General features: G+C 40.0%; 1 protein-coding gene across 2 annotated transcripts in view; it reads left to right on the forward strand.

Annotated features, from left to right (window-relative positions):
• AHR (aryl hydrocarbon receptor) overlaps positions 1-23,975 on the forward strand; it is a 56,008-nt gene that overhangs the window by 14,599 nt on the left and 17,434 nt on the right. For both annotated transcript variants that reach the window (XM_053466841.1, XM_053466842.1), the window contains exon 2: positions 2,260-2,447. In XM_053466841.1, the coding sequence (XP_053322816.1) occupies positions 2,260-2,447 (188 nt within the window). The remainder of the gene's footprint in view (positions 1-2,259; positions 2,448-23,975) is intronic.

A 23,975-nucleotide genomic window follows, 5' to 3' on the forward strand; every position in this document is an offset into this window, starting at 1 on the left:
AAAGTGTTCACTGAATACCCCCTTAGCGCTAAGTTACAAATAGCAATACCTTGCCATAGAAGTACTAGTACTCGCCGGTAGCCGTAACAATGTTTCAGGGGAGGATACATCACTTCTGTCACCCTCTTATTTCCAGCTTCCCGTTGGCCACATGGATGTCCTCAGTGGCTCACCGGTGTCTCACAAAGCAGCTTTTCCTGGTAATGGATTAGTAATACCCATCTGATATAATACATTAATCATATGTACACAAAAAGGTTGTATAGTGTGTTTGTATCATTAAACCGTTCAGAAGTTTTTATGATGTTGTAATTACACGTTTGCTTGTCTTGTAATTAGAACTTCATATTAACCAGCGCATGGATAACATGCTCGTCGTGACATTGGGGAAGGAGGATTTACGTTCCTCCCCAAAACGCCTCCTTTAAAGAGTGAATGAAAAATTATGTGCTGTTTTTCCCGTTTACCAAAGGGCTAATAAAATCTCTGTTGTTTAGTGGCGCTTTATGACATTTCGCCTTTTTGTAACCCCTTGTTAGACAATGTTGGCCTCTTGCATGCATCTGTCATTCAGCAGCAGATCATTTTACTGAGATCTGTATTTGTGGGTTATAGCCGTAGTGCAGAATAATGAATAAATAGATTTAATCCTGCTTAACAAAAAGTTTATTTATAATTAGCCTCACTGTACGAAAAAACACCCCAAAATTCTTCAAAAATGACATCTTAACTAGCAAGTCACTTCTGAAATTGTAGACTGTTCACTGTTGCTACGTAGATAAGTGAGCTTTAACCGGAAGACGTAAAAAAGACTCGGTCGCAGCAGAAATCCTTTCATGTTAGTTATGAATAATTGAAGTGTTTTTGCAATGCAGTCAACTTAATCCGCTTGGTCAATTCCACCTGTTTTTATTTATTTATTTTGAAAGAAAATTTCTTATAATCCTTACCCAGTGCACGAACCGGCAGAGGATCCTGTGAGTCCTCCCTCTGGATTAATCACTCCCATAGAGCCTCTAACCATATCAAAGGGCTGACGTATAAATATAATATAAATGTATGTATATGGACAATTTAATGTCCCCGACATCTCCGTTAAGAAAAAATGTATATTAGCATACTCAAAATGAAGAAAAAGAGAAACCTACCGGACCTAGAAGTTGCAGCCCTGTTGCTGCAGCTACCATCTTCCCTGTGGCAGCCAATCAGCATCCGCAAAGCTCTGCCAATGAAATCAATGGGATCATTTGCCAGGCATGCGCAGGGATATAAGTGGACCCCTCCCGCAGCATTTGCCGAGCCAGAGCTGTGGCATATAGCGTGGCAAATCATATCTGCTGCGCACAAAAAAGCTGGAGGGGGAGGGGCAAATACATATGGGGGGGTTATATGCAAAAGCAATGCTATAAAAATGTAAAGGATAACCTATTTATTTTAAAATAAACATAGAGAACGTAATCTTTGTTCAAATAACTATACTGCTGTGTCATCGTTGCTTAAACGATTGTATGGCCAAAGGAGCAAATTCTGTTAAAGGGGCAGTTTGCTGGGGTAGGGAAAGGGGCAGATGCATATGTCTGGATTCCGCGGAGCCCCCGCGCATTTACTTGCAAGGGGGATAAGAACAAAAAATTAAAGGGACAGCACAGCTGTCGTCAGCAAAGCACATATGATGGCCTGAGTGTCCTTTAAATGTCCTTCAAATACTTATGAAGTATTTTTGAGGATTCATTTAGGAAAAATAGGTAAAATCTAAAGCAAAACAATTTACTTATTTCAGAGGAAACCCTGTGTTTGAAATCTACTAAAGAATGTTATAATTTAGGAAAAAATGGCTTAAATCTCAAATGACTAATAGCGTTAATGTTTGTGTGAGCCGGGAAACATTTTGCTTGTTTTGGTGAAGGAAATGTTATTTTAAATAATACCGTACTATTCATTTCTAATCTTGGTGTCCTATATGTAACACTATTCAACTTAATTATGTTTTTTTTAATGTACTTGGGTTACCTTTCACAAAATTAGAGACAATCTTTGGTTTGTTTCACAAGTTCCTCCTCCACACACAATGTTCTTTATAGTATTTCAATTATAGTTCCCTAAAATAAAGCACTTTAAACTGTATAAATGCTCATTTTAAGCATTATGCTACATTTAACATATCTGGCAGTTGGGTCATAGACATGAAGTAAAAGAGGAATATGGTTTTTTTAGTCATTTGTGTTTTTGCCGTCTAACAACCTCATTGTTAATACACAGGGTTAAGCCAGCGCCATCTGAAGGGGTGAAGTCGAACCCATCGAAGAGGCACAGAGACAGATTAAACACTGAACTGGACAGATTAGCCAGCCTGCTACCCTTCTCACAGGACATCATATCCAAACTAGACAAGCTGTCCGTGCTCCGGCTCAGCGTCAGTTATCTCAGGGCCAAGGGCTTCTTTGAAGGTAAGTTGTGAAAACATGTTTTTGGGGAATTTCACTTGGAAATTATGCTTCTTTTCTATGTTTGGGATGATTTTTATTTATCCTGTTTTTTATCTATTAAAGCTACTATTGTTGAGAAAAAAGGGTTCTGCCCGGAGAACAGACCTTTTAATTTTGCCATCGTGGCGATAATGATCCATTTGTCTCCAGATTTGGTGTCGTGTGGCTACAGGCCACAATTAAACACGCTCTTAGAATTATGGATTGTGTGTAATCTCGCATGGAGAAGAATAATCAGAGTAGATGAGACAGTTCTTTTTAACTTTACAACATAAATAACCCCAATTATGGATAGGTGTGGATTCATACTATGTGTTTTTTATAATGTGAGAAAGGATAGGTCACTGCCCTTAATTCTAAGAGATTTATAGAAATAGAATGTACATCTTCTTCCTAAAGTGTGATCTTCTGAATATGAGAGATGTCTCGCAGTACATTACGTAAGGATGCTTATTGAGCATTGTGTGTATTGTAGTCCAAAGCTGCTGGCTTGACCTGCCAGAGGTTTCCAATCCTTGGATAAAAGATGCACCATTCTTGCATAATTATCAGTATTATGAGGTTTTTTTCACCAAGTTCTTTTTAAATAACCACGTAAGATACAAAATCTTTTTCACTTCAGTAAATTGGGTGTATTTAATGTATCTGTGTTTAGAGCTCAACTTTGACCATTTGGCTAAGGGAACGGTTGTGAGTCATATCCTAAGGTTTTTGATCTTCTTAGGATCACCCCTAATGGGATGTGTGTTTCTGTTTTGAAGAAATGTTCCTTGTGCCTGGTCATTAATCTTATGGTGTAGTTTTTGTTGGTCAAGGATGAAGAATGCAGAATTTCCAGTGTTTAATGATTTGCTAATGCTTGGCCTGTGCAGCATCTGTCCTCGGATCTCCTCTTGAGCCGCACTCTGTGGGTGTCCCCAATCTCGAATAAATCTAATATTCTAGATCAGTTTCGCCACACCAGCCGCACTGATAGGTGATGTGACGTAAACAGCAATAATTATTTTAATCATTTCATAATTTCAAATGTTTGAGAAGAAAATCTGCACTGAAATATTTTTTCTCCTCACTCCTGTTGTAATTATGTATAATTTCATAAAGTGTACATGAAGCCATAAGCACATGCCCAGCTAATACCTTTTAAAACATCTGTCTAAGGCATATTGTATATTCTGCCACGCTATATGGCTATATATTGCTTAGCGAGCTATTACATCAGTTACCCCAATTTTTGCAAGTCCTATTTCATTTAACATGGCTGTATTGCTCACCAAGGAGCTGAATCAGTGGGATTGCGCTGGGTTTTTACCCACTGAGGGGTTCAAGCAAATTAAAACCTTCTCTGGTTGAAATGCGCAATCCCACTGATTCAGCCCCATGGTAAGCAAACTAGCCATGAAAAATAAGAAAGAAGCCACCAAACCTGGGGTACTTTGGCGTAGTGTCGGGCTAAGCTATACATGGCCGTGTAGTGTGATGTTGGTCTTTTCAGCAGCACCCTGGAATCTGAGTGTGTATGCTTTACAGTGTTCTTCCCTTTCGGTATCTTTTTGCACATAAAGCCATAAGCGGGGAAATATTGGACTACTGGTTTGCGATGTTGAAGTAGGAAACCGAAATTGAAATCTCCCTCTTTGGTCCTCCGAGTAATTATAATATATATAAACCTTTGAAATGATGGCTCCTTAAAGTATTCATTCTAGTGTTTGTGGGGATATTTCGCGCTCGGCTACTACGCTGTTATGCGTTAATAAGCCTTCCATGTGCCTACGATTCTACATAGTACTGCCAGCCCCTGTGATGGACCGCTTGTACTGCTTCGCTGTTACATCTCCCTTAAAATGGATGAGGCAATATCTTTCTTACGTTTATTAAAGTTTGGATTTCTGCCGCGTAGGTTTATTATGTGGCATTGAGCAGTTGCTAAACAGCATGCCTTACATAAACAAAGCGATACACGTATTAGAGAGCGGCCCGTCGGGAATCCAGGCTCTAGAGACGCTCTGGGTAATGATTATTATTTGTAAGGAGCTGCAGTGACGTTCTCAGGCTTGGGGACTTTGTTTGGTAGCAACCGGTTTCAGTTAATGGGGGGCTTTCCGCCATATGGGAAAGGACACATACAAGCACCTTAGAATATTTGAGGAACCTCTAGTGCCCGCTATTCACATGAACTATGGTGTCAGGACTTTAGCTGTGTCTCCCAACCACTTAAGGAGAACGAGTCTATTCAAACTGGAAGGAAGCTTCATTTAAACAGGGTTTAAAATTATCTTATTCTGCACGGGACATGTTTTGATATCTTAAGGTAAATGTAGAGAAAACCATGCGCTACCATCCCATTAGGTACCAGTGACTTCTTCAGGCTTTGTCATGAGCACTTTGCTGATCAGCGCCAAAGCATTTGGGTGGTAGTTTTGTCATCTTAGTTGTAGAACGAGAAAACCAGCTCTAGAACGTAAGGCCAGAAGAATGAAGTCCATGTTCCCTTAGAGTGCAACACCCCCAGGAACCGGTTTGAACATCCAGGTAACCGCTTCATGTTGGGTGGACTGCGCAGAATTAAGTAATTGTGCCTGGCTTGGGTGTTGTCAATATTTTCAGCATCATTTAAAGGAACCTTCATAAAAATGTTTGTACGCAAATTGTAATTGTGTTTGTTGTGCAAAATGATGAGTAACCCAGATTGTGTAATTTGCTGAGTGGTTTCATCTGGTCCCAATTGCGTTTTAATTTAAGCAAGAAAAAACTTTTTAATGGGCACTATTAAATCGGTGACGTTATATGGCAATGCCCGTACAAGCAAAAACCTTAAGGACCCGAGTGGGGTAATGCGGCTCATATTACAAAAAGGCTTTGAGTTGACCGTGAATCAGGACGAACGGACTCGTCGGATTTGTTTATTACTGAAGCTTTAGTCTGAACTAAAACGAAGCGGTCTGAATAACAGGATGCAAATGGGGGTGTGAATTCCTGAGGAAAGTCATATCATCTGCTTCGGAGGAAGCCTATATTTCTACCTCTAACAATAGATTTTTTTTTTTTTTTTTTTAAAGAAAAACTTGAAATCCAAGGTGAAATAAGTTGAAGGCCATAGTTTTAACCCTTTCATTCTGATCAGCGCAAAGTAGTAGTCATTCTCAGTGTTTCTATTTCTGAATAATTTACCAGAGGAACAAGTAGAACTTCCTTACAGGGGAACAACAATTAAATGTTTGCTGAAAGGAGCAGATATGTCCGTTTTGTTCCTTTTCAGAGTGCTACACTGGGTTACTGGCGGTGTGACTTGTGGGTGTATATGCGCATGTTCGTACATCCCCAGGGTTTTTGTGAGGACTCGCTGGCACGTCATGTGCCCGATGTGTACTGACGAATGCTTCCTGCTTTCAAAAGACGCCCCTGAGGGAGGAGTTAAATGAATCCACCACCAATAACCAAACAAAAAAAAGTTTTACAAGATGTACTATGAATTGATTGCGCCTTAAAAAAAATCGCTACCACACTGTATATTTGTTTTACTGCCCCTAAAAAAACACTGAACTATATATCTGCACCGCATGGGCTAAGCAGAATGTTTCGAAGCGCCTAGCTCCCCAAATGGTTGAAATTTTAGATATTGTATACCAATTCTGAAATGTAAATGTGCAGCATCCATACGCATGAAGCGTACTCCATTAAACCATAAGCAGTAATTGTAACATCAGCTGACAAGGAAGATTGAAAGAAGATTGAAGGTCTCGCTGGAGAAAACATTTTCTGTCCATCTCCTTCAGCTCACCCACATTTGCACTTGGAGGTAGCTGCCTCCTAGCTACGGCCTCCAGGGGATGGATGACCTGCTTTTCTTTCTCCTGCTGAGAGCCATGAAACAGTCTGCTGGTGTTTTTATACGCTTTGAAGTGCAGTCCAAATATTTATCAATGAAAGCTTCACTTCTTGACGCTTCACTTAAAAGCTTTATTGATCTAAGCCCTTTTCTGAGATCTGGCCGGGGTTTCATGCTTTTATTAAATAAGTAGCATTTTTTTATGTAGGGAATCACCTGGGTTAGTTACTGATCATAACACGTGAATGCTGTTTACAAATTGTGCTTTATTTACATGCAGTAGTGTTTCTAAAACCAACGCATAGTTTATGTGCAGGTTTCGGTCACAGATTACACCTTGTATGTTCAAAAGTTTGGGGTCATTTAGCTATTTTGTTGGAAAACAAGGAAATGTCTAACTGTGTAGCATAATCACAAAGGGGTTTTCTAATGATAAGTTAGCATTTTAACCCCTTAATGACAAAGCTCGTACATTGTTTTCAATGGGTTTAGGGACCGCCCATTGTCCTTAAGGGGTTAAAGGTGAATTTGGTTTAGGGAGCACAACATGCCACTGGAACACAGGAGTGATGGCATCTGTATGCCTATGAAAAAGTTCCATTAAAATCAACTGTATTTCTGATCCATTTCATGTTGTTTTAATGGACAAAATTTGCTTTTCTTTCGAAAACATGGACATGACCTAAATGACCAAGGTTTTGAACATATGCACGCACGATCGCACACATTGTGTAGGCTCCCTTTTGACAAACACATCATATCCTATATCAATGTGCATATTTCTTTCTACTCTCTACACTATAACGTGTAGCGCTTTCAGCAAGCTATCTCTCTGTTTGCCTGTGTGCTCATTCCTCGGTGTAACATGATAGTTTCATTTTTTGTTATAAAAACATGCTTAGAAAGTTATAATAAATCAGTCGTTTGCTCTCTAATGGGGAAAAAATAAAAGTAAGTTAATAATTTTGTGTTCTGCTTGGCAGGCGCTGCGCCAGTATCTATTTATCATGATATGCAATACTTGCTCGCGCAGATCGAACCGCTGCAATTGTCTAGATAATAAACGCTCCGAGCCATAAGGTACATTAGCATTTCCTCCAAGGACAGTAAACGCATGAATTGATTTTGGACTTGCCTTTTATATCCAGGTGTTACTCGACCTTTTCCATGGACAAAAGCTTTTTGTCTTGAACGCGCCTCAGACTCTACGGAAGAATCTTCTGGTTTAAGAGCATCTGAAATAAGTGTTTTCTGCAATTCTACGGCTTTATTCAAAAGATACCCACAGAATGCAGAGTATGCTAGAGAACTTTGCTCAGTGAACCGGGAACACTGAGGGATTGTGTCTTGGGAATGATTTTAAAGCAGGAAAGAAGAATATGGCGTTATTGGCCTCAGCGCACAATGCTCTTAACTCGCTTCACAATCCGCCGAGTGTTCCGAGTAAAGAGATTCCCATAGAATAGGAAAAACGTTGGGCAAACAGAAATTAGTTGTGTCCTTCTGGCAGCGAGCTGCATGTATGTTTTTGTCTGTATAGAAGCCGTTACAGAGAACGCTTTGTTTAACATTCCTCCTTGTACAGTAAATTCAAGTTGGGGCAAGTCGACGCTGGCTCTTTTTACATAATTTTAGTTGTCTCAAGGGTCGGTGAAACTAAGGATACCTAATCTATTTACGTATGTGTTTGATTATATTCTTCCCTTTCGTTCCATATGTCCTTAAACATCACTGATGATAGCAACAGTGTTTATATCGAGGAAATGGAATCCAGTTGCTAGAGAGCTCTCTGTATAGGGACCACCATCTGACAAAAAAATGTACTTTTAAAGACTAATAGTGATCAAGCACTGTGTATATAAATCAGGAAAATGCAGTAGTTTAAACTTTTAGACTGTATAAGACTGTGTTTCAAGCTGCATATTAAATTAATGATCATTGCCACCTGTTTGGTATAATTGTTTAATCACACACCTAACTATATGCCTACAAAATCCCTGACTTAGTGCAAGTGTACCTAGAAGAACACTTCAGTCACCAGCACAGATCTCGGCTCCCTCTGTACCGATCATAGGAGGTGCTACATGGTCACAGCATACCTTAATGCAATAAAATAAGTCTACCTATAAACTGTTTTTGTCTGGCAATCGGTTTGAGTTGGAAAATGTTATTTGAATGTTAGCTTTGTGGGAGCTGAGATCTCGTCCTATCTCAGGGTGGCAGGGCCAGCGTTATCTGATCAGCTGTCCTGAAGTTACCTCTCTCTCTCACTCTCCACCCTTACTTTGACCTCCTCGTGGGATACACAGATGATGTACGTGACTAAAAGCTCACATCACTATTTTAATCGGTAACAACAATTACCTGAGTCCTTTAATGTATGGAACTGTTAGATGCAGAACTTTGGGGAAAGCGGCAGATCTGCTTTCAGATTTCCAACGAGTCTTGAAGTCTTCGTTATTTCAGAGGTAAACACTAGTGTTATTTGTAAGACGGTATTCTGGACTAATAGCGTTATTTCAGGAGATGTCCAGTTTCTAAGTGGCACTCCGCAGCCCATGTGCTCTTTTTTCCTGACCTCTCTCCTTCTAAATGACTTCCTTCATAAATAGCTGTCAGAGTTTAAGTTGCATAAAAAGTTTCTGTCAAGCCCTGTCCTCTAGCTATATTAACTAAAACAAGTGTGTCCCCCTTTGGGCATTTAAACGTTGGCAGGTGTACAAGTATGTTTGCGTTACATCATAGTGTAGGTAATATGTCCAATGAGCAAAAAAAACTTTAAATTATACGTTTATTGGATTTTGTTCAGGTTCATTTTGTACCGCAGATAATCTATTAGTGTTTTTATGTCAAGTAGTCATTAGCGGCTTCCCATACTCAGCAGTGCCATTAAATTGTTCTCTTCCTCAAAATTCTTCAATATGCTTTAATGTCCTAATTCTGTGTGATGTGGCTTCTCGCAGGAAGCCGGTTTGTTTCAATGATGCTTTGATGCGTTAATGGAAAAGGATCTTGTGTCATATGCTATATAAAGGGGCAGGAAGCTGCGATGCTATAGGTTGCTTTATAACCTTGGCAAGGTTAGCTGCTGCATGTAATATAGGTCAAGTGAATTCAGTGGAGTAGAACAGCGCATCTATTATTTATGGCCCACAACCAATGACGTCTCTGTCTTTCTGAACGCAGAATACCGCACACTGTCTTTATTTTTTGCTGAGCAGAAAATTGCCCCTAAAGCAGTGCTTTCCCCAGCGTGTCTCCCCGTCATCATCTGGGGTGTATCTAGGGTACAGTAGTGTCCCATTTCCCCTATTACCCACAGGCTTATTTAAAAACCTAAATTTTATTGCAGAACAGATCCCCGTTTTTGTTTTTTTCTGGCACTCAATAAAGCAGACGAAGTGCTAATCTTTCCACAAACCCATAAAAGAAATAACGATACATTAATGTGCTATAAAAATATATGTAGGTTGAACACGATAAGTATATATTCTACAAACGTTATTTCTTATGTTGAAAACATCAAAGATGTGTATGGACATTGATCGAACGGAAGGGTTACATGATGGACTAGTCACGTAGCTCCAAAAATCTTACTGCTGTCGCCTAACTTTGTGCTCGTTCCTCTACTGATCTTTTTGAATACTGCTGTAGATGTGCATCAGGTACAGATACTGTTTCTAATCATTTAATTCCATTTAGAGTGAGATAGCAGCTATCTTCCTTTTCTGTTGTGTCTCACATGAATAGCCCCATTTAGTAATGTGTGATGCACCGTTCTGTTCACACACTTCTCACTTGTGTCTTGCTTCCATATAATGGGCTTTTTGCATCGTTGTATTTTAAGGACTTTTCCATCGCAAGTGTTATGTTCATGACCTTTCCTGATCTGACTTTAAAACACTTCATAATAGAGTCTTTTGAAATTAGCTGAAGTGTTTTTTTTTTTTTTTCTGGATATTGATTCAGTGACCATAAAAACATATGAGCTTGGCAAGTAAATATAATTTGATTGCTAGATCAATGTGAATTGGTCCTCTGTTGAGCTCTCTGTTTTTCCTGTGTCATTTTTATTATATAATGTATTTCATTATATATTTGATATTTATTATGTCTGTGTATGTTATATATTGTGTTAGATATTTATTATATAGTCTATTAAATATTTATTTTGTATTCCACAACCTTTTTTTTTTTTTTTTTTTTTTTTTTTTTACACTTCCACTTTACACAGAAACCCTGTTTTAAGCAATATATTACAAGGAACAACCACCTTTATGCCTTGTGGTTTTGTATCTACAGTCTGCTTCGCAACCTTTGGTTACTAACTTAGCTCTCCATGAGTCAAGAAATATTTGTGGCACAATGGCCATGATGACTTTGTCTTGAGAGAGGATTCAGATAAAAATGTTTGGGATTTTCCACTGAATACAGTAGGGTTGTGAAATCATTTTATAATCCATGGTTCATCCTTTGTAACATACATACTGTAAAATGGCATGTACAATAGGCACAATTTACCCCCTTGTTCAATTGTACTGAAAAGGGGTGAGTATTATACTTGAGTACATATCACTGGGGTGAAAGGGCTTTCCTTTGGCACCTGTCTGCACCCAATAGTGGTGAGCACAGCCGCCAGCAAAGCCCTCTCTATCGCCATTCCCTTCAGTCCCAGCACACTGAGTATGAGTGCCGGAATATAAGATCGGTTCATGCAAAAACCTGTCTTTCTTCCACACACCCTTCATCACGCATATATATATATATATATATATATATATAGATATATATATATAGATATATATATATAGATATATATATATAGATATATATATATAGATATATATATATAGATATATATATAGATATATATATATAGATATATATATAGATATATATATATAGATATATATAGATATATATATATAGATATATATCTATATCTATATCTATAGCTATATCTATAGCTATATCTATATACATATATATACACACACACACACACACACACCTACCTACATGTACATTCATACACCCGCATACAGGTGTCCATATACATAAATATCTGCTTATAGTGTAACAGTAAGTGTATATATGTGAAGTTGATGTTACGGATGCCTTTTATACGTATGTACCTAATTTTTCCTAAAGACTAAAGGGTAACTTTGTGACTGTGTATTATATTTTGAGTATTTTGATGATTTACCACTTCTTCCATAAAAAGGTTAGTTTATTCTTTATTCTTCACCTGCATTACTAGTGTTCTGTAGCCTACCATGTATCAAGTTGATCTTCTTGTGAGTGTTTGTGTTAAATTGTTTGACTATCTCTGGGTCTTCAGGGAAGATTCACAAACCCACCATGAATGTAAGTGAGTGCTTTATTGCAGATCACGAATATTACTTCGACTATCTCTGCTGCTTGCCTGTGTATCGAGCAGGCAAGTGGGACCTGCCTTATACCTGTTAATATCATTTAAATCAGCGTGACAAATATACTTAACACTTTTTGCTCTGTCTGTGTTGGCCAATGCAACTGAATATGCCCTGGTTAACAATACACAAGATATGTCAGTCTAGTTCTCTTAAACCTCACATCCGCTTCCTTTTTGTGGAAACCATATGCCATCGGTGTGTTTGGAGTCGCCCGCTGTAAATAAAACCAGATCATGAATGGTTCTTTTTCTGGGCATAAGGGAACCAAACTTTCTTCAAAAATTCTTTAATTTAAACTATATTTTAAAATAACTGGCTGGACATCTACAGACACGTCTGTTTTATCATTTGAGATGCAATTAAAAATCAAATGTTCTTAAGTTTCATTACTAAGCATTAGTGTGTGTTATAGTGTCGCGGCTGCTCTGTATTGCTCAAAAAGCACAGTTTCTTTTCGAGAGGCTTAACATGAAAGTAAACAACCACCACAATATATTCCTCTTTCTTTTTAGACAGTGATAAGTGATTATTCTGAAGTCAGTATGTTAAACAGTTTGAACGTGTTCCTTAGATTACTTTTTATAATTGGTTATAAGTGTGTGTGTATATATGTGTGTGTGTGTGGTGTGTGTGTGTGTGTGTGTAAAATATATATATATATATAGATCTATACACATCTGTTTTTGCCTTCAGACCCTGTAAGAGTCTTAAATAACACGCGACATGTCATCTCACATTATGTTTATGAAACTGACCAATGAGATGTAAATGGTAACGAGAAGAGTTTCCTTAAAAACAAACTCCTAAGGCATTGAGATATTGCAATAAAACACATTTTCTGTCATTTCTTATTTAAATGATCATTTGAAATTCCTTCTAAACAAATGCTGGGAGCAAGGCAACCGTGAGCGTTTGGTATATCCCGTGTATGTTTCCATGACTGGGTGGTGCACGTGTTAAGACATCGGTCCGCATTTATAAAGGACAGTTCTGGGCCAATGTGCTAAATGGATCTTAACCACCCGGGTTATTCCACTTGATTCAGACTTAGAACGTTGACATAAAACGCTTCCTTTCTAGAGAAGGCCTTGTAAATTTAGCGTGTATTGCAGGGTGTAAGGTTGGGTGTTTATTTTTCTAATCTAATACTTCCATACTAGATCCTGTCATGGTGCTACTGGTAGACAAGCATCAGCAAGCAGAATCTTAGCAAATGGAAGGAAATCGGTGCCACAAACATTGTTTGCGACACATTGATTTCCAGGGATTCTATACATTACTGGCCATTTAATGTAATTAGTTTAACACAGTGTCACAGAAGATCCAAACACAGCAGCAGGAACCACTACCCCACCTGCTGGCTCTGACCGTGACATTAAGATATGCACAGGCGTGAAAGGGTTACTGGAGGAACCAGCCCGCAAGGCCCAGAGCAACTACACCTTAACCTGAAACCCATGTCCCCCACGACCCTAAAACTGTATTCACTGCCACTGCCAACAAATATACAAGGAGGCTTCAGTAAACCTTTGAACTGCTTAAACTCTCTAAAAACCCAATTTAATCAAAAAGGTATATCCCCAAACGCTATGAGTTCAGAATTAAAGACAGAACTGGTTAATTTATATTTAATCTGAGTAAAATGGCCGTGGTGCTTGATACAAAAATAATGGTAAAAAGATCATACAAAACCAGTCTTAAAATAAACAGGGATAATACACAGAAAACATACACTCTACAACTCAGGATGTTGCAAGTTCCTTGTGAAAAGATGTTCAATAAAGGAAATACAAGTTGTTTCTTCTTTGTCCTGCATGGTATTTTGTTGTTATGGTACCTTGTATGTTAATAACACTGGGGTAATCACGACCCCCATGTTATTAGAAGCATACAGGTGCCAAACACTACCTGTCAGCTAGTCACCCGTTATTACTTCTAGGCCCTCTTTAACCCCCTCATGCCATGTTTCCTATCATTCTGGAGGTCACGCACACATAACATCTTCATGTTATGATTCTATTACAGAAACATAACCATATTTCTCAAATCATAACTCTGTGTGACCCCAGTGCTTGCTCCCCCAACCGGACATCTGCTATCTCTTAAAGACAACCTGTTTGGATGCTCTTCCTGACCCACGGATTTTATGATGAGTTCTTGCCAGGTTAGATAGTATTTATGGCAGGACCCTCCACGTAGGCATGTTGCATGGCAAACGGTATCTCGCTTTTCACAAACTTTACATTTTACAGTCCCATACATATTTGTAAACGACTTGAACAACGCACTGTAACTTTACCTTTTTCCCATTGTAAAATTGCTGAGTGTTGTGGATTGGTTCAGTCCACTGTCTTAATAATGGGTTAAAGAGAAGGAAGGAAACTTCAGGAAAGGGAATACATATGCAAGCAATGTCTTCTTTCATCACTTTTATTTCAGCCGCTATCTTCTAGAAAATATTTCACCAATTATACTGATTCACACACAAAAAACACATATAGGCAGTTTTAATAAAAAAATTAAAAAAATAGTTGGTACAAGGTTTCAGACGTTTATTGCCCCATAGATGAAGCTCCCTGCCTTTTTTGTGGTCTGACAGTTCGTGTACTGATTGGTAGATTGAAGCAACCAATCAGTGGCATGAAATCACTCCCATAGATGCAGCGCCTCGCTGTTGTCTGGTTCGGGGACTGATTGGTAGATTGAAGCAGCCAACCAGTGGCAGGAAAGCACTCCCATTGGAATTGAACTGACTGGCGGTAAATATACCACGTGTCAGGAGGTGTGTTCAGACAAACGTATATCCTCATCAGTGTATAGTTGGGGTAGGTATCATCCGCGTTATTTGAAGGGGGACACCATGAAAAAGGGACCACTCACTTATGCGTTAAAGTGGTTGGAGCGCCCCTTTAGTAAAAGCGTGTCCATGATACACATACAGGGGCGAGTGAACTTTTGACTCGGGTTACGAAATGGAGCGCGGTATTCATTACTAAAGATTCAACCTGCTTAGCAAATGTTTCAAGGCTCTACCAAATGCTAATAAAACTCGTTTGTGAAAGACTTTGTGCAAACAGCCCAGGCATTTTTGAGTTTATTTTAGATTTAACCCCCTCGTGGTATTTGGAAATACATAGAAATGAGATGTTTATCCAGCTAGCTGTCCTTTTCTTTACTAAATGGAGCTAATATATCTTATCTGTCTATAAAGTAGGTGAATGTGCAAATACAGAGTCATTATCTTGGGTTAGACCGGGAAGGTTCTCAGAGGAACTATGTAAGGAAACAGACTCTACTATTTACATTACTATTTTACATTTGTCGAGTTCATAGAAACTCCTTTGGTAAGCTATACATCTGGCTTTTATAAAAAATAAATAAATAAATAGCACATTATATAAAATCTTGAATTCTTTTTTTTTTTTTTCCCCAGAACTGTAATTGGTTGGACTTAAGTCTAGAAACTGACGTTTACTGAAGACATTTCATGCAGATTGTTCTTCATTTCCTATGATTGCTCAGTGAAAATGGATTTGGCTAGTAGGAACCTGTGGTTTGATTGAAGCCATTTAAACATTTTAGTCTGCCCTTGTTTCACTGTAAGGTGACTGATATTCAAGATGTTCACCATAGCTTTCTGCCTTTCCCATAGAAGAAGTCTATATCCCGTTTATCCCCCTTCAGAAAACCCAATGGAAAATGCCACATTTTTCTCTGAGCATAAACCACAGTGTCGTGTACAGGAATATAGGTTAACAAAATCCTGAAACATATCCAGATGACTAATATGCAGTGTCTGAAACCATTATGCAAAAACTAGGACTATTTTACAAAAGGAAAACAATACTTTTGAAAACTTATCACAATCTGATTATCGTTTTAAAAACAAAAACTTGCTTGTACTTTGTTTTAATCTTACCATCAGTTTATGTAGGAAGTTGTAAGACTTGCTGGTCTCTACATGCATACTTTTAACAGAATCTGTCTAGTATTACAGATGAAAAACAAAAGGCATAAAAAATAAAAGGCAACAAAAAGTCATAAATGTATAAACGCCTTAGATATGTGTTCTTTGAATGGTATTCGGCACTAAATTCTTGCTATGTTTTTGTGTAATTATTGGTCATTATTATTCTAGCAGCGACCCGGAAATCTGAATGTGTATGCCTTTTAGGTTGTGCGCTCCTCTTTGTGTGTGTGTGTGTATGTATATATGTGTATATGTATATGTATATATATATATAAAAAATTTTATATATTTTTTTTATATTAAAACACTCAATAAAAGTTGGAGCAGTTAAGCCAGATATCGAGTGTTTGAAAGATGGACCGACATTCTAATAAGCACCAGTAAAAACAAAAAATGTGTATTTCCCCGGCCAGAATCCTCAGCACTAACATAGAATGTTTGCTAGCCCGGTCCTCCAAATGTAGTCATAGCCTTGTTAGTTTTATATATATATGGAAATTATAATTCGGTCTAGAATACAGAAAGTGCAGCGGAACAACCCTCTGTCTCTGTTCTGTTATGAGGGCCTGCAATATAAATATTGAGCTCATATTATCTTCCGTTGGACTTTAAACCGGAACTATCCACTGAAAATGCGAAATATGTTATTCTTCAGGGTTAATGCGCAGAACTTAACCAACCAATAATGCATATTCAAACATTCTGTAGCTACTTTAATAGACGTTCTTCCCAAACTAGGGTGGGGGGGATGCAGCCCTCCTCCATGTTTCTTTTTAACAGACTGTGTTCTTCTTCTTACCACTGATTTGGCTACTAAGTGGTGGCATTAAAATCACTGGGAGCTCTTTCAGCACATCTGAACAACCCCCCCCTGCCAGATTTGGGGCTGACCGGTGGTAAGTATATCGCACCCAGGGAAAATACCTGTGCGTGGGAAAAGGTAAATGTATATGAGGGGGAATCTGCAGAATCCCCCAATCCTTTTTCCTGGTGAATAAGATAGCTAGAATGCCTCTAACTTTTATCCTGTGGAATTCTACATACATTTTAGCTCTTAATTTCTGACAATTCTATGGTTTGTACTCTCCAAATATATATATATATATATATATATATATATATATATTTGGAATTTCCATTTATATTTTTCCCCCCAAGTGAAGAAACCAAAGAAAAGAGCGTAATCCAAGCTAAGCACGTGATATTGCAAGCTTGCCTTTTCTGAAAAGTTAGTAACGCTTTGTATATTTAAGTCTACATCATCCAAGAGCGGTTCTGAGCTTTGTTTGTTTGACCTTTTGTGGTTTTTTATTGATGCTTTTACTGTGCTGGTATCTTCTACATGCCACATTCATATAATAGCTGGGAAATAAATAAAAGGGGAATCCGGTCCATTAAACGTCCTCTGTCTGCACACCTGGAGGCTGCCGTTGTCAGTCATGGTCTTTGTCTGGTATGTTGGGCTAAGATAACAGATCTAGAATACTTACAAATGCCTTATATGCAAATAAAATAATTAAAAAACCTTTCATTCTTTTATTCTAGTAATAAACCATGGCAGTAGTTCCCCTTTAAAGGCAAGCTAATTTTTCCAGTGAAAGGTGAAGTTGGCTGTATTTGCGTATGCTGCCATATGTAACCCCCATTCATTTTCTGTTGGATCCGGTATGGGCTCTGCTTGTAATATCCAAGTGGTATATGTCCCAAGTTCAATTTCCATTACTTTTAAAGACATCCTAAACATGTTACAATTCAAGCTGCATTATCTCCGGTGAACACACGCGTGGAGCATAACTTCGCCGGTTTTAGTGTGTGGGCACATTTTTAAACAAGCTCTTTCACAAAAGCTGTCGGGAGGGCTTCTCCTCGGCATGCTTCATGTCCTATTTTCCCTTAAAGCAACCTCCCACTACTTTTGTCTTCAGCAAAGGAGAACCGCTTTCCCCCAGCCTCCTGAATGAAAGGACGTGCAGTTTCAGACCTTTTACCGTACATCTGCAAGTCACGGTCGATGAATCCTTAGGAAATGCTTTCAAACATCACCATCTGATCCCTGAGAGTGCAGTATGCTGTTGGAAGCGTAGTGGATTGCTAAACCCTGCTAGATTCCCTGAAGTCCTGAATCATTTATACTGTTGATGCAACAATATTAAGCGTCTGTCATCACTACAGGGCCCTTCTGCACAACTTGCAAGCGTGGATCTTTTACCGTGTGTGATGATCCTTTTTTCCTTTCATGATTAGAAACCACTATTCGGTGCAAGTTATATCTATAGTAGTGTTTGCTAATATTTCTAGAATATTATTAGAATTATTATAGTGATTTTATAATATGCGTGCAGAAAAAAAGTAGGAACGTTCCTAAAACCATTTTTTCTTTAGTGAAATTGCTTATGTTGTTGAACCGGCTAACAGGCCAAAAGACAACACTTTAACACACGGTAGCGGAGTGTACACTTTAAAGGGACAGAACCCTGCCATGTACATGTACCGGTATTTGCCTGTTTCTCCACCCCAGTTATTTTTTTATGCACAAGCTGTTTTTGGCCTGAAAAATATCAATGTACGTGCAATATACTCACACCTTCCGGCAAGCTCCAGTGCTGGCATGCATGGAAAGTGCTCCCACTGATTTCAGTGGGAGTGCTGTTCATTGGCTGCCTCATACAGCCAATCAGTGACAAAATACGGAGGAATTCTTGTTTATTTCTGATGAACGCATATTAATGATACAAATTCAAGCGTTCAGAGTACTTTAAGACCGGGCTCGACAAACCTCAGGTCACCATGAAGACTAGAAACCACTTCCTGGCAACCAGGGTTTTCCGGGGCAAGAGAGTAAAAGTGCATTTGTATATGTATAGTGCTGGGGTCAGAATGTGAATGTGTGTGTGTGTATTAAAAGAACTATAAATAAAAAAAAAAAAAAAGAATGTGTGTGTGTGTATACTGGAGTGTTGCAGTCCGCGTGTATAATGTAAAGTGCTAGTGTGTGTGTAAAAGTAAACTGCCAGAGTGAGTATGTCTACTGTGTTGTAGTGCCAGATCCAATATGTATGCATAGGGTTATAGTACGTATTTTTATATATGTGTAGTCTTAGCCAGTGAGTGTGTGTATGTTGTTGGAAAGTTTGTGCCTGTATATTGGTGTATGGTGTTTGTTACAGTATGGCGTAAGCATAAGTGTATGTACAGTATATACATATGTGTGTGTACTATTACATGATTACATGTTTAGAAGCGCAAACATATTCGGCAGCACAGCCTATGAGAGACTTTAAGCAAGTCAATGTATTTGCCGCAATAAATAATATTAGCATGAAAATGGTTTAAGGAAACTTTGAAGGTATTTAATCTTTGGCAGGTACGCTGAAACACAAAAAGAGGAATAATGGTTAAACATAAAAGTCTTTATGGTGTAAACTACCCTTTGTCATGAAGGGGTGCAGCCCTGAAGAAAGATGTGTTTTATGTCATGTTGCCACAATAAACATCCTTTAACTGCAGGCCTAGTGGTAATAAACAAAAATAACATTATTGGGAAAGCAGGAAAAAAAAGCTAGCTCCTGCATGTTTGGCTGGCTCCTAGATCCAAAATAAGCTTGTTGACCCTCCTTTAAGATGAATTCTTCTTAAATGGGGCTGTCAGAGACATTCGAGTTTTCTCCCCCTTGCAACGGCATGGAGAAATGTTTCACAATACCCTGTGCGTTTGCCTCTTTGTCCACTTCTCTACTCCTATACTTGAAAAAGTTGTGTTAAACGGTGCGAGACGCTAGACTGTCCTTTTACAGAATTCTATGATCAGACAGTACTGTGGCGAGCACGAAGTATGGTACTAGATTCCTAGCTGTGAAGTGTACTCTACTCATTCTTCAGTACCTAATCTAGCGAAATGTATAACACAGTGTGTGGTCGTTCTGGAAAAAAGCCATTTTTACCACTTAGCAATCACCTTATAAAATAAATATCTAATTCCTGTGATTATATCACCGCCCGGGACATGAAAAGAAGTATTTGTTTTTATTGTTCAATTGCTCATGAAAAAAAAAAGTTTATTGGAAGAATTCAGGTGGTCCCATACCATGCTTCTTTAATTATGCTAAGTGAAAGAGGGTCTCTGGCCTGGTTTTGTATTACAATTTCCATTACAAGGAATGTCTTTGATAAATATACTTTATTCACAAATTGGGTATGTCAGAGTGCTTTTAAATTTTAACTGTTTAAAACCAAGCCGGCTGGCTTCTTGTAACATCTTATGGGATTGCAAGGTACATACATCACTCACTCACGCATATATACACGCACTCACTCATACATACACACATGCATACACACACTCTACAGGACATTCTAATTTTACAACATGATTTTACAACATAACTAAAGGCAGTTTTGTAGGGGTTGTTCCACCTAATCAGCTTAATTTAAAACTTGTTACTAAATGCAGTATTACAAACATATTTCCTCATGCCATTGAGTGTCCAAGCCCTTCCCAAAAATATGTAATCATGTAAACTTTGCCTTTTTCTAAATATATTTACACTTAACTGTTTGTGCCAGAAAAGTAGACCCTGATAGGTTGTTGCCGTAGAAGCTTGTTTGAGCAGTACCCTTTTGTTTCTGTAAGTCCAAATTGTTTTGTGATGCACCTCTTGTTATGTCCCATTTTCACTGTTGTACAGCTCTGTTGTAATGCTTCTTAAATGGTTCTTCTAGATTCTGTTTCCCCTTCAGAGGAAATAATAAAACAGATCTGCTAAAGTGTATTTGTGTAACGTTCTAGTAAGTGCAGTTAATGTTTGGTCTAAGTGGAACGGTATCTTCAGGATTTGGGGAATGCAGTAGTGCATCCGGCAGCTCCAAACAATACTCACCATTCATGCCACATACAGGCGAGCTATTGACTTGGGTAATATTTGGGGGTCTTTTTTCCTGGAATGATCCCACTGAAGAGCAATTTAAGATGTTCAAAATTTTGTTTAAGTGGTAACATTCCTCCTTTAATATGCAAAACTTTTATGTGGTTGACGGTAAATTGTTTACATTAAAATGGCTTAGTTGTTTTGTATGCGATAAAAAAAAAAAATCCCCATGGAGTTTTTTTTGTGTTTTGAGGAAAGAACTCCCCCCTTCGTCTTGGACATCCATAGCCATATCATGGCTTTATTGCTACATCATATATGTGATCTTGTCACTCTGCCATAAAATACAATTGTAGGATTTTACTAAAACATGACGTAAAGTCATGATTTTATGAAAGACACGGAGGCGAATATTGTGCATTAACCCTTTCTTTACTCCCAACAGCAGCAAAGAAAAAATACATTGGTAGAAAAATAATGAACAATAAAGTACACCATAGCTCCTCCCACAACATCTCCATAGCCATATAAAAGGGATAGCACTGCCCACAATCTTCCTCTTTCTTGGCTGCGCCGAAGACCAATCTCACAAAGCCGGAAAAACGTGTCGAATCCAACGAAGAAACAAGCAACTCAACCGGAGAACATCAAACTCCTGGGCGACGAGAACGACTCCACGCCAGAACTGCAGACCCCCAAACAAGGACAAATGAATCATCCTGAAAAACAGAGAACACAGAATGTGGAGCGCATTAGTCCAGGACAGTCTGAAGGACAATAAAACATCATAATCAGACCCAGAAGGAAAGACATAAGCAACCACAAGGTAAGAAAACCAAAAAATAACTAAAGAAAAAAATACATCATATAACAGAGACACAAAGGAATGACAAGGAACAAACCTGAGACACAGGAGATCCACCACGAAACCAATACCACATAAACGGGAGGGAAAAAAGATAAAAAGGGCGGGACAATATTCGCCTCCGTGTCTTTCATAAAATCATGACTTTACGTCATGTTTTAGTAAAATCCTACAATTTTATGTCAAGACACGGAGGCTCATATTGTGCAAGTTTAAAGCTAAGATACCACCTGGGAAAATACATGTTCAATAGGTTTAAAATAGAATTCCCTAAAAGTGGACTCACGTGACCAGTCCGCAGCGCGGAGAACATCCTCTAAACGTCCTCCCAGCGCCAGAGTGTTGGATGCCGCAGCGCCCCTAGTAGAATGAGCCCCGAACCGGGAAACGTCGAGCCCCGCCAGGGACATAACCCAACGGATCCAGCGCGAGAGGGTCGTAGACGACACGGGAGGATGAGGAGAACGAAAAGAGAGAAACAGATGGGGAAAAGCCTCGGAACGAAAACCCAAAGTACGAGCCTCATATTCCCGGAGGCAGGCGACCGGACACAAAGCCACATTAGCCGGGAAAGCCGGATAGGTAACGAACCGGATCGCCGCTTTAGTACGCCGGGAAATATCAAAGCGAACCCCTTCAGGGACGAAGGACCTGGCGTTCCAATCAAGAGCCCGCACGTCCGAGACACGTTTGCAGGAAATAAGGCAGAACAACATAGCCAATTTAGCCGATAATTGTTTCAAAGAGAGCTCAGAATTTGGAGGCCAAGACAAGAACAAGTTTAGGACCACCGAAACGTCCCAAGTGGAGGAATATCTAGGCCGAGGCGGCCTGGAAAGACGGATTCCCTTAAGGAGACGACAGATGACCGGATGCTTACCGACAGGAACCCCATCAAAACCCAGATGGGCTGCAGAAATGGCAGACCGGTAGAGGTTGATGGTGCGATAGGCGCGACCCAGTTCGAAAAGGTGAGTGAGGAAAAGAATAACAGAGGTCAGAGGGGCTGAAAAGGAATCCAAGTTCCGTTCCACGCACCAAGAAACCCAAGCTTGCCAGGCTGCACGGTAAGACTTGTGGGTGCCTGGAGCCCACGCTCCCGCCAGGAGTCGTTGAGCTGAGACCGAAAGGCCTGAGGCTTCCCTGGACTCCCGGAGATCAAACACGCCAGGAGCGAAAGGCTGCCATCCTGAACAAGAGGGTGCAGTTCCCCGGAGGGACCCAGAAGGAGAGGGACCGGAGAGTGGAGCAGACGAGGAATCGCAACCAACAGATCGAGGAGGCTGGGAAACCACGGCTGGGACGTCCAAAAGGGGACCACAAGGACCACGGAGACCTGCTGACGGCGGACCTGGAGAAGCGTCCTGGGAATCATAGCAAACGGAGGGAAAGCATATTGCCGGCCTCCCGACCAATCTTGAAGAAAAGCGTCCACCGCCAGGGCGTCTGGGTCTGGGCGCCAGCTGTAAAATAAAGGGAGACGAGAATTCAAACGCGAAGCGAATAGATCTATGTGGAGCGGACCCCACAGATCCATAATAGATGAAAAGACACATCTCGCTAGGGTCCAATCGCTGGCATCCGAAAGGTAGCGCGAATTCCAGTCCGCCACCGTGTTGGAGAGCCCGGGAATGTATTCCGCCTGCACCATGATGTTGTTCTCCAGACAGAAAGACCAGAGGTCCTTGGCCAGATTCGCCAGCACGGCCGACTGAGTGCCTCCCAAGCAATTGACATAACGCACCGCAGAGACATTGTCCATACGGAGTCTGATGCAAGAATTGATGCAATCCTTGGAAAAACTCCTGATGGCAAACAAGCCCGCCAGCAGCTCTAAACAATTGATATGAAGTCCCGACTCTGCTTGGGACCAAGGACCTCCCGTGGACACGTCGCCACATCTCGCACCCCAACCGTGAAGACTGGCATCGGAATCTATGGAGAGGTCCGGCTTCACGCCGAAGATCGCCCTGCCATTCCACGCTGACATGTTGTCCAGCCACCAACGGAGTTCCGCCAAGGTAAGATCGTCCAGAGTGACAAGATCCGCATAGGAGGCTCCTTGGCGGAGATGATGAATCTTGAGGCGTTGGAGGGCCCTGTAATGAAGTGGGGCCGGGAAGATCGCCTGGATGGAGGCAGCCAAAAGGCCGATAATACGAGCCACGTGACGCAACGTGATCGCTCGTAGACGAAGAACCCTCCGCAGTTCCTTCTTGATAGAATGAATCTTGGAAGACGGAAGGCGAAGAACACTTGCTGCCGAGTCGACGACGAACCCCAGGAACTCCAAACGTCTGCACGGGACCAAGTGGGATTTCTCCATGTTGACAAGGAAACCGAGGTGATGAACCAGGTCCAGCGTCCACTGGGCATGGAGAAGCAATACGTCTTTGTCTTGCGCCATGATAAGCATATCGTCTAAATAAATGATCATGCGGACGCCCCGGGCCCGCAGGAGAGCAACTACCGGCTTGAGCAGCTTGGTGAAACACCAGGGCGCCGAAGAGAGCCCGAAAGGCAGGCAA

This window comes from Spea bombifrons, chromosome 5, assembly GCF_027358695.1.
Source record: "Spea bombifrons isolate aSpeBom1 chromosome 5, aSpeBom1.2.pri, whole genome shotgun sequence".
Taxonomy (NCBI): domain Eukaryota; kingdom Metazoa; phylum Chordata; class Amphibia; order Anura; family Pelobatidae; genus Spea; species Spea bombifrons.